At 37.1% G+C, this 14860-nt stretch overlaps 1 protein-coding gene across 1 annotated transcript in view; it reads right to left on the minus strand.

The window, feature by feature from the left end:
• Positions 1-5187: 5187 nt before the first annotated feature.
• Positions 5188-14860, minus strand: part of LOC107581204 (kelch domain-containing protein 8A-like) — a 23055-nt gene continuing 13382 nt past the window's right edge. The window contains exons 2-6 of the mRNA XM_016266755.1: positions 11779-12191; positions 10614-10778; positions 9436-9654; positions 5705-5806; positions 5188-5617 (exon numbers count right to left, since the gene is read on the minus strand). Coding sequence (XP_016122241.1) covers positions 5415-5617; positions 5705-5806; positions 9436-9654; positions 10614-10778; positions 11779-12154 — 1065 coding nt within the window. The 5' untranslated portion in view covers positions 12155-12191 and the 3' untranslated portion in view covers positions 5188-5414. The remainder of the gene's footprint in view (positions 5618-5704; positions 5807-9435; positions 9655-10613; positions 10779-11778; positions 12192-14860) is intronic.

Genomic DNA, 14860 nt, shown 5'->3' on the forward strand with positions numbered 1-14860 from the left:
TATATATATATATATATATATATATATATATATATATATATATATATATATATATATATATATATATTACATATAATACCTCTGTATGTGTAAAGTATCATACTTTAAATATATAAAATAAATAAATATTATTATATGATAACCAGTATTTTAAAAAAACCCATTAAATTAAAGAAATAAATTATATAAATATTATATAAAAAAGTTTTTTAATGGCTATTTTAAGCATGTTACTTATGCATTTGCAGGGGCTTTCTGAGTGTTTGCTACAGTATGTGATAGTTTGGGCCTCTCCTTCAATGTAGTTTAAAGCCATTTTTCCCATTTTATCATCTGCCAGACCTAAATGATAAGTCCAATGGTTTAGAAAAGTAATAGCACAGCTCTCCTCAAACATCCATGCAATTTGAAGCATCTTATTTCATGAGGTGCTGTATGAACTATGCGCCCAAGTTTAATACAAACTTCAAATGCATAACCCTAAATATAGCAAGCACCACTAACGATAATACTATATTCCATTTTCAGAGACAAACTCTCATATCTGTCCAGATTTAAAGATTATCCCAGGTGGTTAAGACTCACAAATTTAGCCCTACATCATGATTATGACAAACACCTTCTTGGTAGATAAAGACGTTCGCTTTATTTTTCTTCCAGCTACTCTTTCCACCCCCAAACTCAGCAAGAGTTACATATCTGATTCAAGCTCGCAAATCCCATTATGTGACGTTACTTAGCTTCAGCGTGTGGCAGCATGCCTTCTATTTGTTTCAATATGAGGAATGAAAATTGTGTTATATCACACTGCTCGATTTGTTATTTAATATAACAGAATATTATTTCAAACCCTGCTTGTTGCAATCATGTTCTCTGAAATAGTAGAAAATCATATAATTTGTTCCCCATTCTGAGTCATAATAAGCACAGATTGTAAGCATTTTCCACTTTAGACAGACTTTGCTAAATTTTACCCCATTGTTCTTACACCTAAACATCATTAAAGCTCTGCTTTAACACATTCAGAGGTGTGCTGCAGACAGCTTAAGCAACTAATGTGGAAAATTCTCCACTGAGGTGCAAAAGTCGTCCCCGACGGCCACCCGGTGGTGCTGAGCTCGCCGAGGTCACGTGATCAGAATACTGACTAGGTTTATGGAGCCAGGAGGCACATCACACAGGAAGGTTTGGTTACAGAGTAGCCTGACCGCATGTATCACATCTTAAAAAGGTACTTCAGCCCCAGAACATTTCACCTTGTGTGCCCTCAGGGCGCCTTCATGTCCAGAATAGGAAGTGATTCACAAATGAGAGTTTAGAGATTTGTCTCACTATAGACAAAAATGATGTGCCTGTTAAAAAATAATGCAAGTTCGCTTATAAAATCGAGTGCAATACAGAACTCCGGATGTTCCTGCTATTCCTAGAACTTCTAGAGTTCATGTCATAACTTTAACTAATTAGAAGCCTACATTTTAATATATAGCCAAACTAAATAGGTATTTGTATAACAAGACTGTTCAGTGACTTTAAGCATACATAAACTGATTAACAGTGTCACCAAGTGGTAAACAGTATAAGTGCAGGCTTACCAACCAGTAGACTTAACAGTCCGATTCACTTGAGTGAGTCGGTTCGTTCCAATGAACTGGTTCAAATTCATTGATTCTTTCCATCGCTGTATTCATATTCACAACCTACACACACAACAAAACCTGTAACAGTCTTAGCTGGTTTTCCAGCATGGTAAAACTGGCCTGTTGGCTTTTAGGCACTTTTCAGCTAGCCAGGTCGGGAAACCAGCTAGTTGCCAACCAGCTTTGTCAGGCTGGTTAGAAACGCTAACTGCGGTTACTGAAACCACGCCTTCTTTCTTTGCGTGCACATTTGGGCGGCATTATGCTAATATTTCCACATAGTGATGTAGATATGTGGGGGCGTGTTAGAACGAGCCGTTTTAGGGGGGCGTGGCAGAGTCTTAACTTTGATAAAGAATATCTCTTTGGTTTTGAGACTTTAGTCTTTGCAACTTCAGGGATCTTATCTATGCACAATCAGCTTGTAACACTCCAAAGAGAAAGGAAAACTTGAAATCGCATCATATGACCCCTTTAAGACTTTGAGGAAGGCGCTCCATATGACACACCAGCACTAGATTCATTTTGCATAGAGTTTTACACTCGGTCCTTCAATAATTTCTATGAACGATTTGTTCGTTTTACGTTTGTCACGTGACAAGAGGTAGACAAAATTTTGTTTCTTATAATTTATCTTTGGCTTGCTGTATTATAATGATTTCCAATGGTTTGGAGTATGATCAGAAATTGCTGTGTGAACGTGGTTCAAGGAATTCAGGTATTGCTATTTAACTCTGTTTAAAAGAATGAAATAACATAGCCTATTAGTCCTTTTGCCGAAAGAAACTCAAAGTTCATGTCATTTAAATGATCTGATCTTTCCATCGACCCATCACTAATTTGCACACAAATCGGTTCGATCAAATGATCCCAGCCACCCAATTTGCACTTACACTGGAGCACAGAATGAAACGAAGGGAATGAGTGACACTGGACATAGCTACAAATGTACAACTAGCTGTAACTAATATTGCTGTTTGTTCATGATATTTAACATTTGTGTTTTCTGGTAGGCTACATCTTGCATTTTTAGCAAGCAAGTTAAAACAATGTCATGCATGTTTACTGTAATGATTTACCAGTCATCTAATTTCTTATAACTGATAAATATGAATTCTGTGACAGCATTTGTTGAAATTAAGACTGCTTTACTACTTCCTGGAAAGCTGGCCAAGAGTCTTCCAAGCACAGTAACACATGCACTAGCCTCATTTTGCAGATAAACTGTGCAGAACCACTGCAGCACTTTTTAACTGCATCTCTGCAGTGTTTCAGCAGGTCTGAGTGTGGCCGACAGGACCGCGAGACACATTTCACCTCTGCTGAGGTGAAAGAAATCAATAGAGACAAATAAACCTTGGTTTATCCGGAGTCCACACGGTTAGAGTCGCTCCTCATTCTGTGTCAACCACCATCCTGCTCAAGACTCCAGTAAGTGAGCCGCTATTTGACATTATTAAATAAAAAGAAAACAGAAAATCAACCGTTTCTCTTTTTCCCACCCCAGATAAGAGTGCATTTGAACCAAGAAACAAGAAAGCAAGAAGACCAGAGCAGGAGACAAAGTTCATTTAATGGCAAAACCACAAATGTACAAGCATCGTAGAAAACCATATATTACAGTGCTTCATTTTATTGCTATGTGCATCCAAGAAACATTATTCTACCAAAATGAGAGCAAATGGCTAAGTGAAAACATCATAATAGAAAAAAAGTAAACATCATTTAAAGATATTGGCCACAGCTATGATGACTTCCCTAAAGGCTTTTCAACTTTATTTCGATTCAAAATACTGCATCTCTGAACCTTGTACTGACAATGAGTGCGTTTACTTGCACAGTCTTACACTGATTATGCTTAATAACCCAGCAGCATGTAAGGTCATGTAAACACACAAATGTTGTTTTTTTTTTTTTAGTTGAAGGTCAAGGTTTAAACATAAACTGTTTAAGCTACACTCCTGGTGGTTTATTTAATGTGTGCATACTGTATGCAAACCAATCATTTCAAAACTCACATAAACATTTCTTGCATTGCCAGGATTGTTATGCATGTAAACACACTCAATATCTTATTAGTATAGTATTAAAAACCCCATGAAATCCTAAGTAGACTGGAGTTTTTGGTCCTCTTGGGGCAGGATGTTTGGAAAGGCTCTTCTTCTTTTATTTATTTTATTAGGTTACAAAACCTATTTTTGATTTCAAGGGGTTTTTAAAGACAAAGTACTTGATGCTACCGTAAATTGCTGAAGACCCTGTAAATATATAGAAAAAGGATTGCATGTATGTGCTACAGCAGTGCAAGTGACCTTTGACAAGGATGAAACTGACCAGAATGATTGAAAAATAACCAACAATATTCATCATACAAACCACCAAAATATGTTCACATAACACCTCCTAAACATCTAATGCAGTGAGGTATGCACAAATAATATCCTAAAGTTAACACTTCACTTCATTAATAAGACCTCTGCTGTATTACTAAATGATTATGCTAAAAATAGCAGTAGATTAATTAGCAACCTGGTAAATACCCTAAAAATATCTCAATACACGGTTATAGGGAGACTGCTAAATCTGTTTCTATTTCAAACACTGATTTATTGTGTCTCTGAATGTGTGTTTGTGCATATATGTTGTTGGCTTAGATCATTCAGTGGGTGTTTGGTGCTGTTGGCTTTAAAAGGCAGATTGTCGTTGCTGTGCAGTTTGTAATAATGGAATTAACGGTGAGCTTCGTGGAACTAAAATACATGTTGTTTCCTACAATGTGCTTTAGTTATTCCTTGTCACATAGTGCAGCTTATTTGTTTGAACAGTCTAGCATTCAAGAACCTTGTTGTGCTGATAATAAGCCCAAAACATACTCTACATAAGTGCATAAACACCAAATCTAGTTTGATTTCATGCATATGAAATATGTCAGCATTGCCACGAGGGGCGCTATAGTAGGCATCAGTGTAAACGTCTTCTACAGTCATTTTTCTGTTTCAGCTAAACTACTGTCATGGCGGAGCAACAGTTCGAAGAGAATCATGTGCTAGGGCTAGCAAAAATGACATTTTACATTTAAACTGTTGACATGTTTGTAGCTAGCTACCTGAATTCAATTTAAACAAATGTTTGAAGGAAAATCTACACCCTCGCCTATTGCGCTTGCAGTGCATTGCAAGATTCACATTTGCTTATTTGAGTAGAGTATATTTTAGGCTTTAAGGTGCGGTCACATTAGCAAAATTTTGAGGGCGAAATCTAATCCACATGATTGGGAATTTCGCATGAGGGCAAAAAAATTCCCAGCGTAGAGAAGTTAGTCATGTCAATTCGCCGAGCTGACCAATAGGAAGCTGCTTGGTTATGATAAACTTCCTCACACAGTTTTCGCTAGTATTCAAGTTGGTTATGAAAATTCGCTACATGAGCCCAGCAGTTTTCTATAGGTTAGCTTGGCAAATTCATGTGACCAATTCGAACAAGCAAAATCTGTGTTCGAATTTTTTGCGAAAATCCCAACTCGCAAAATAGGTCAATAGCGTAAGAAGCACAGCTCACACAGAAGTTATCAGATTTCTATTGCTCAGCATGACGGATTTGCATGACCAACTTGAACATGAGTGAAAACTTAATCAATAACTTTTTCAACCTCATGTGAAACTCCCAATTGCGCAGACTGGATTTTGATGCAAAATTTTACCAAGCGAAGTGAAAATTTGTGTTTTACTTGATCATTGAAGGCAACTTTTTCCGATGTGTAAACCTAAAGTTCTATGGTTAAAGAATCTCCTCCTCTTTTACATACAGAATCTCATGGGCGGAGCATGGGACTTGATTGACACCTCCTACTACCAGTAGTCGATCACGGATCACAATGCTGGAGGCAGAGCAACGTGGCGTCGACATGGGCGACAGCCTCTCCCATTTTCTTTTTTCGGGATGGAAGGCTTCGACAGTGTCCAGCACTGATGGCTGATGGCCTGTAGGAAGAGAGCAGATGTTTGGATGACACCAACCGTGACCGCAACTGTGCAGTAGATAAATATATTATGATGCAACTTCCATACCTAGGCCTCCTGCCACGATCATTCTGTCTCGCACTATGGCTGCGGCAAAGTCTGCTCGCTTGGTTTTCAAGGGTACGGTGTCCTCTGATTTCAACCAAGTTCCTACAAATCAAAACGGACACAAATAACAATAATAAAATGCTAAATATTAAAGGTGAAGTGGATAATTTCTGCACCACTAGAAGCAATTTACAAAATGTCATTTTAGCAATGGCTTACGTATAGTTTGTACATTAAAATGGGATGCAAGAGAGTATTTTAACTTGGAATAAATTACACACTATTCACCATTAACACAGATATATATATATATATATATATATATAAATAATATTTACTGACATATCGCTCGAAACTTACTGATATATAAATTATAATTGAACTTTATTTGGAGTACTACTTAACATGAAATAAATGTATTTGAAATACATTTTAGTATATTAATTTTTCACTAGGGCAGTCATCAAAGCTCGGTAAATATTGGTCACAGACACGTAGATTTACCTTAAATTTCACCAAGCTAATTACTCACTAAAAAAACCCACGGATCATGTTTTCAGGCCATTTCAAGCCATTACAAGTCTTGACATAACAAAATGGTTATATCTAAGTGTGTGAGTTGTTTACTTCTACTCACACACTTCTAAAGTAATTCTGTTTACTTTAGTCATCCCATTAAACCCATTATATTGTTCATTCAGACTGATTCACGATTTATCGCATGAACCAATCACAGCTGACGATAACCAGTCATTTTGAGATGGAGGCATTGCCTCCTCTCATGTGACTTTCCAACATTCATTCTCAATTACCCCCCAGCAAACTCACGGCATGCTTTAGGTGGTCTGTTAAAACTCAATAGACCTTTTTCACATTTCCGGGTTTCTCAGAAGCGGAAGTCGTCATAGTAGGGTAAACTTCAAGAGCAGTGAATGGGAGAGTACCAGAAATATATTTTTTGCATTCCTATTTGCTCAAATATCAAAAGAAAAATTCCATGATAGTGTTTTAATGACTTTCAAAAAAAAAGGAAAAAACTTTAGACTGATAATGGCAGTCAGAAGAGAGAACAATGTCAAATTTACCATCCCTCCCATAGACACTGCATTAGAAAAACCCTTGCATTAGCTTTAACTAGGTTTTTTTTTTGTAATTTGATGCAGAGGTGATATAATACAAAGTATAGTGTTAGGAATGTACATACATTTAAAAAAAAAAAATCAAAATATAAAAAAACTGGAGGATTTACAATGCTGATGACCGTTGAAATGCGTCATCACAGTCTTGTGAAAAGGGTCCATGGGCTCAGGGGAGACACGACAGACGCCTATTCGCCAATGTAACTTTACCTGCTGGTGTCACTGTTGGACAATGTTTCTTTAGAAAAATTAGTGATTTATACATTTTTTATTATTATATTTTGTAATATTGGTGTTGCTTTATTTTTGTACTGTGATTTTTTTTCTTATCCAATATTTTGAGGAGGCACAGCCTCTCTGATATATATGTGTATGTATGTATGTATGTATGTATGTACGTGTGTGTGTGTGTATATTTTTATTTATTAAAAAAAAAACTGACCCAGTAATGACTTTCTACCCAATAGTTCTAACATCATTCATTTAGCATCATGCTGACATTGCTGTATTAAAAAAACAAACAACAACAAAAAAAGTTACGTAATGTAAAAAGGTCGACAAACTGTGGTTGTTTGCTTTACATGTCAGTCAGATGTTCTTTTCTGATATAAGTGGGTGCTTCTCACCCCCAAATTAGCTGCAATGTTGACTTTATAGTATTTAAAGACCTTATGCAATATTCATCCAGGAAGCTGCTTTAAAGGTAGTGGCCTATGTAGTCAGTGGACAACAAGGATGCTCGCCGAGTTTGTTTGTCTCAGTCGATTTTAGTTAAATCATTTATTGATGTTTTGCTGCAAATTTGGCAATTTGGATCAGGATCAAAGTGTCTAACTTGAATGAGCAATGAAGGGTCTGTCAGCTTTGAACAGGATATTGATTTCAGCCCTTGGCGTGCAACGCTCGCTCTGTTGTTGGCCGAAAATCTGACGCTTTTTCTGTTGAACAGTGATGCTCATTAACTTTTTCTGATGCCAAGCATGCTTTTTATTCAGATGCAAACTCATATTCCCTTCAAACAGGTGGTGGGGTCCGTCCTGGTGCCTGTTCATTTGGCATAAAGTTATAAAAACATGCTGTTCTGGGTCTACCGCTGCTCAGTTACCAAGTATACAGTGTCAAGTTGGATGCTTAATAAAGAGCACATCCATCTTGCCTAGAACTGGGATTTTCTCGGGATATAACCCTCTCCACGGCAGCCAGTGTTAAGACAAAAGAGCAGATGGGCTCAACTATCTATCAGGATGAGTTTTGGATAATGGATGACAATGTGTTTCTGAATAGCATCATTTAACGCCCCCTTCCTATCCCATGATCTTATCGCCTAGTTATATTAGACTGGGAGACTTGTACGCGAGGGCTTTATTGCCAGTGTCGGATCTGGGCAGAAGGAAATTAGATAGCGAGGCTTAATCCCTCGTGCTGCTCTGTGAACGGCGGCTCATGCACCTGTTGGCTGACACATGTGCCAGTAATGGAATAATTAAAAAAGAGAGAAATGATTCACACGGCAGCGTGCAAAGTTCAGTTGTTCAAGATGACCTCCTCGCTGCCCACTTATGATAGGAACTTTTTTTATCGCCCTTGGGGCCAAAAAAGTCACATTTTCCCATCTGCTGAATCTGATTAGAAAATATCAAATTTGAGCGGAAACGATGTAGAGGAAGAAAAAGTGTGAGAAGCTGGAGAGAAATCAATAACTCATTTCAGCAGGACTTACATTTTGTCACACCTTGTATCTTTCCACCCCCTTTTTTTGGGTTAATCCGAGAAAACAAAATCTAATAAAAAGGGAACAGTTATCGAGATTACTAATATATTTGTGCGTTGAAACATTTTTGCTGATATGCATTCAACATCTAAAACTATTTTTCTTGGAGATTTCACAGATTACAACTAAGGCCTATGCCACATGCACAAGCAGAGCTGATTTAATTTGGTGCCTATATTCACAGGTTACAGTATTCACAGAGCTTCAACACTAAGCATATTTTTGCAGGTTTCTTTCAGCATTTATTTGAAATATAAATAAAATCGATTCATTTCTTAAAATAAAATCTTAATAATCCCAAATCTGACTGAATGCAGACAATTTGAAGGGATAGTTCACCCAAAAATGACAACTACTCCATGATTTGAAGATGATACTCCATGATTGCCATGCACTCGCTGGTGAATGCGTGTATGACAGTTAGCGAAAGCTAGAGATTACGGTTTATAAAGTTTTTTTACACAAACGCATCACTTCACTTCAGAAGGTCTTTATCAGCCCCCTGGAGCTGTGGGGAGCACTTTTTTGATGGATGGATGCACTTTTTGGGCCTCCAAAATCTCGACCCCCATTCACTGCCATTATAAAGCTTGGACATTTTTTAATATAACTCTGATTGTATTCGTCTGAAAGAATAAAGTCATACACGTTGGATAGCTTGAAGGTGTGTAAATCATGGGGTAATTTTCACTTGTGGGTGAACTAACCCTTTAAGCATTTTATAGTTTCATTTTGAAGTTTGGGCTCTGTTCTATCTGAATTAACGGTCATTTGGATGTAAATATGAGAGACATACTTTCTGACATGTCTAGCTAATTTACCTTGGTTGGTGTCAAAGATGTTAACATTCTTGGTAAACTTTGAACTTTGGTGTATTCCTCCTTGTCTGAGCCCTCCCAACCAGCAGAGACGCCCGGCGCTGTCCCATAAGACCCCAGAATAAGATCTCTTACAAGGCAGGCTGGGTAGAGAGGACCAGGTACGGCTTTCCATGTCAAAGACCTCAAACGCCTTCACCAAACGCTTACACTGACGTCCTCCTGAAGGAACACAGATATTGATGGTGAATGGTCATTTTGCATAGTGAAGCACCAAGTATCTGGCATATTTAGAAACACAAAGTCTATAAGCCAATTATCTTTTTGTTTATCGTTTGGAGTTTTATTTCAGGTTTTTCGCATGTTTTTTAAAGACCATTTTAAGACCAAGTGAAGGAAAAATTGAAGGTAACAAATAATATGTTCTCTAAATACAAATGCCTAGGGAGTAAACAACGAGTTGTATTAGAAACAGTTTTGCCAAAAAATATAAAAAAACACTTTACAAAAACTGCTAGAATATTGAAATATCTTTTACTGAACACTCTGATCACACTGCAAAAAAAAAAGATGCTTTTCCTTAGTATTTTTGTTATTTTCCATTGCAAATGCCTAAAGACTTTTAAATAAAGATATATTTACTTGATGAGCAAAATGACGTAAGATAAGAAGTCTTGTTTTCAGAGAAACTTATTAAAACAAGAACAAATATCTGCCAGTGGGCTCAGAAAAATTCAAAGGAAAACAAGTTTTCCTACTCAAGTGATGGATATTTGTTCTTGTTTTAAGTATAAACCCACTTAGTTTTGTTCAGCTTCTCAGAAAATGACCTAATATCTTAATTTTCTCAAGTAAATGTATCTTGAGGATGTAGATATTTGGAAAACAAGACAAAAATACTGTTCATTTTTTGCAGTATATGCAAAATGTAATGCTATGACTTCATGAATTTACAATATTTTGAGATCTTTTTAAGGCCTTCATTTGTAGAAGACTTTCTAAGACCTGCAGAAACCCTCTTATTAATTTCTTTTTTCAGATTTAGCAAACTTCAGGAGACATTTTCAGCAGTGTTGTCCCCAAAACTACAGCGAGGTCAGGAACACACACACACACACGTAAAGTATTTAATGCACAAGGGTAGATTGCAGATACACAAGGACTCTCTCTGCTCAGCAAACCTGCCACGTAGATCTTGGAGCCCAGTAGGCAGACGCTGGTATCGTAGCGCGGGGTGGGCATGTGTGGAAGGAGCGCCCACATGTCCTTGCGAAGGTCGTACTGCTGGAGAACACTTCTAGGCAGGAGGTCTGCTCCCATTCCCCCAACAGCAAGAGCTCTGCCGTCTGAACAGAGGTGAAGTGAGTCAAATTGTTGTAAATCTTTATTTACAACAAAGAACTCTTGAACAAAACAGTCTCTCACCTTACAATGTCAAATACAATGTCAAGTAAACAATGAATAAATGCTTTAAATGTCATGTGCTGACAGAACTGCCACTAAAAAGAGGTGACTATTTAAAGTGACTGACATGTTTTCCTTGTTTAAAGTCAACATGAAATAAAACCATTTATTTCATTCTTTAATACACATTCTTTTTTATTTTGCATAATGCATCAGTACATATTATTCCAAAGAATTTTTTTTATATTTTATACATTGAAAAAGGTGTAGGATTTTCTTTGAAACATCTTTCACTCAAACATTGCTAGAAAACTTTACAAATAGTTAGAAAAGAGACAAGTAACACTGAATTATACAATAATCTGTTTTCTATTTTAATATAATTTACATTGTGCTTCTTTCAAAAAACGTTCAAAAAGTTTCATAAATAAAACAAATATTATTGTATAATTCAATGTTAATTGTTGTTTCTTTTCTAAATGTTTGTTAAGTTTACTAGCAATTTCTGAGTGAAAATTGTTTAAGAAAATCCTACACCTTTTTCAGTGTATAAAACATACATTTATACATACAGTTAATTGTGTGTGTGTGTGTGTTTGTGTATATATGTGTGTTTGTGTAAGCTTAATTATTCATTTTGACTTGTGTATACACAGAATTACATATGCATTCTTTTAATATTTATATTTATCTTCATAACATTTATCAGAATTGTAATTGTTTTTGTCATTTCTCTTCAAATTGTAATATAGAGACACTTTTCACTATCCATTAATATATTATTAATATATTATATTGATAATATTAATGTAAGATATTAATTAAATAAACATAATTCAATTTAATGAATAAAATCAAAGTCCTTGCATTTTTTCATTGAATAACTTACTATAATTGTAGTGAACATCACTCCATGTTGATTATAAAATAAGGTTTTTCTACCTTTAACAGTGACAGAAAGCCCCATGGACGCCTCTCTGAGCGAGCACCTCTTCCTCCATTTGCCTTCTTCTGTGTTATACACCTCCACGGCCTTCAGGGGGCGCTGGTCCTTCCCCATTCCCCCGACCACCAGCAGCTGCTTACCTAAGACAGCCGCCGCCGCCCCGGCTCTCGGCGTGGGCATCGGAGGGAGACTGAGCCAGCGGTCCACCTCAGGGGAGTAGAGCTCGAGAGCGCTGGTGGGTCGACCCGAAGCATCGCAACCCCCCACCATATACAGCTGCCCCCCAACATCAGCCAATGAGTGATAGACGCGGGAGCTGGAAAGACATGCCAGGCTCTGCCAGTGAAACTCATGGGCCGAGGGTACCGTCATCCCCCCGACCGTTCGCTGTGCTTCCTCACGTCAGCTCCTGTAAAACATCAGAGGAGTTCATTTACACGGCCAACTCTACATTCAGCCCACATCTAGAATAGCTTTGAAGTTTAGTAGTCACTGCTGTATCCGCTGTGTGCGATTCATACAGCAATTATGACAATGTGTACAGTGATTACAACATTCGCAATGTCCATATATTCTCATACTGTCGCCTACTATTCCCAGGCTGAGTGGGATATGATGCTTGACTCATCTCATAACATCTCTGAATATATATGAGGCATCACTGGCGTGTGTTGTACTTTTCCAGCCTGTTCCATTTAGCTTTCACTAGCATTTATCCCAATATTTTAGTAGTATATGTTTCTTCTTGGTATTTTGATGGTTTCTTCTTGGCTGTCTGCCCTAGAATCTGCTATTAGGGCAAACAGTCTTGATAACCGATTAATCTGTCCATTATTTATTTAACAATCAGTAAGACTTTTGTATTGGGACCAATTCTCACTACGGACTAGTTGCTTATTAGCATGCCTATTATCAGTGTTGGGGGGTAACTAGTTACATGTAACGGCGTTACGTAATTTAATTACAAAAGAAATGTAACTGTAATCAGTTACAGTTACTAAGAAAAAATGTGTAATTAAATTACAGATACTTACAGGCGAGGCTCGTCTATATGTGCAGGTGGGGCGAACATCCCTAATCCTACCCAGTACCTAAATTTAACAACTACCTTACTAACTATTAATAAGCAGCAAATTAGGAGTTTATTGAGGCAAATGTCGTAATTAATGGTTCGTTAATGGGAAAAACTGGACCTTAAAATAAATTGTAACCCAACAATCAGATAATAGCCAAATTATTTCCTTCAAACATGCAATCTATCTATCTATCTATCTATCTATCTATCTATCTATCTATCTATCTATCTATCTATCTATCTATCTATCTATCTATCTATCTATCTATCTATCTATCTATCTATCTATCTATCTATCTATCTATCTCTGTCTGTCTCTGTCTGTCTGTCTGTCTGTCTGTCTGTCTATCTATCTAATGCACTTCATAAAGTAAAAACATCTTTATTTCATGTTGACTTTCTTAGTATAGTTAAGAGTGAAATAGATATAGTTTCTGCAAAAACAAACACGTAATGTAATTAAAGCTTGTTTTTGTTTTCCCTTTAGCACATACTTATATACAAAGCACTATTTATTACAGCACTACAATTATTGTGTAATCATATTAAGCCAAATAATACGGGAACTAATTACAGATGGCTAATGCATATCAAAGACTTCAACCAAGAAAGAAAAGCTCACAGTTGTTACAATATGTATCCCAGGAAACAAAGAAAGGCACATTTTGTGTTATTTATGGCTGTGAAGTCCATGGCTTAAGTTATGCAAACACTTTTTTATGTTCTATTTTCATCCAAGTGGAAGCAGAGATATGGAAGACGGCCCAGAATAGCATCATCACTTGATTCAATTGACGCAACCAATTTCACACAACTGTTCTTCTCTCCTCAGCTGTGTACACAATGAGCTTGAAGTGGGCCTTTGTACCGCGGCTTAGCATCCAGCAGTATCCAGGCAACTGTGGTCTTCACCGCACTATATCTACCTCATTCCCTATCTTTCCTCAAGAAACCATTCCCATGCTTCCTGTACTACAGGTCACCTTCACTTACAACCCTCGCTTGAGCACAAGACTTAAACATAACGGGGAAAAAATTTGAAGTATTGCAGCTATGTCATTTAAGCAGATGTCAAAAAACCACACATTAGCTTCAAAGTGAAATCCAATTATTATTGAACAACCTGTTTGTTTTTAAATGTACAAAACAAAGATGCTTCATTATGTGAAAGGACACGTCTTAATTGGACCATCGTTTGAAAACATCCTCTTTCCACAGTAGGGAATTGTAATTGACGTAAATAAGAGTCCATCTGAATATTTTTAATTGTTTTGTGTACTTTTAATAATTTGTTTTTTAAAGAAAGAAATATTCTTATTTAGCAAGGTTGTAATAAATTCATCAAGTGACAAGAAAGCACAAAAAAAAAAAAAGCTGTTCTTTGAAAGAATCTGGGATAAAATGCATCACGATCACCCAATCCGAGGTACACAGGCAAAGATCAGGATACGAGAAAACAGACAAGGCAAGACTAAGGTAAGGCTATGAAAACTAACGGGCTCCGTCGAGTTGCTATCGCTAGGTGAGTGATATACGCTATACAATACTTGGCAGCTTGACGGGGATCAGAATGAGTGTTATATAGGGAAGGTGTGATTGATGACAGCTGTGTGCAATCAGTGCTGTGTGCAATCAACTGTGTGTGTGTAATCAGTGCAATGGATGATGGGAACTGTAGCAACAGTGGTGTGGTGTAAGAGTCCATAGTAGTGGAAGGGTGACCTCTGGTGGCAAGCAGACGGAAGTTCATGGACCGGATTCGTGACAAATAGTAGTCTTTAATGAAACCAAAATTACAGGGAACACACACGTAGCAAACAGAGTAGACGTTTAGACTGAATGCAGGACTCAGAAAAACACAGGGTTTAAATACTTGGACTAAATTAGGAAATCAATGAGAAACACCTGAAATCAGTAAACAAGGGAGAAACAAGGTAATGGGGAACACATGGGGAGCAAAACACAAGACACGGAATACAGGGGCAGTCCAGGGGCGTGACATT

This window comes from Sinocyclocheilus grahami, unplaced genomic scaffold (assembly GCF_001515645.1).
Source record: "Sinocyclocheilus grahami isolate Dianchi unplaced genomic scaffold, SAMN03320097.WGS_v1.1 scaffold3.1, whole genome shotgun sequence".
Lineage (NCBI taxonomy): Eukaryota > Metazoa > Chordata > Actinopteri > Cypriniformes > Cyprinidae > Sinocyclocheilus > Sinocyclocheilus grahami.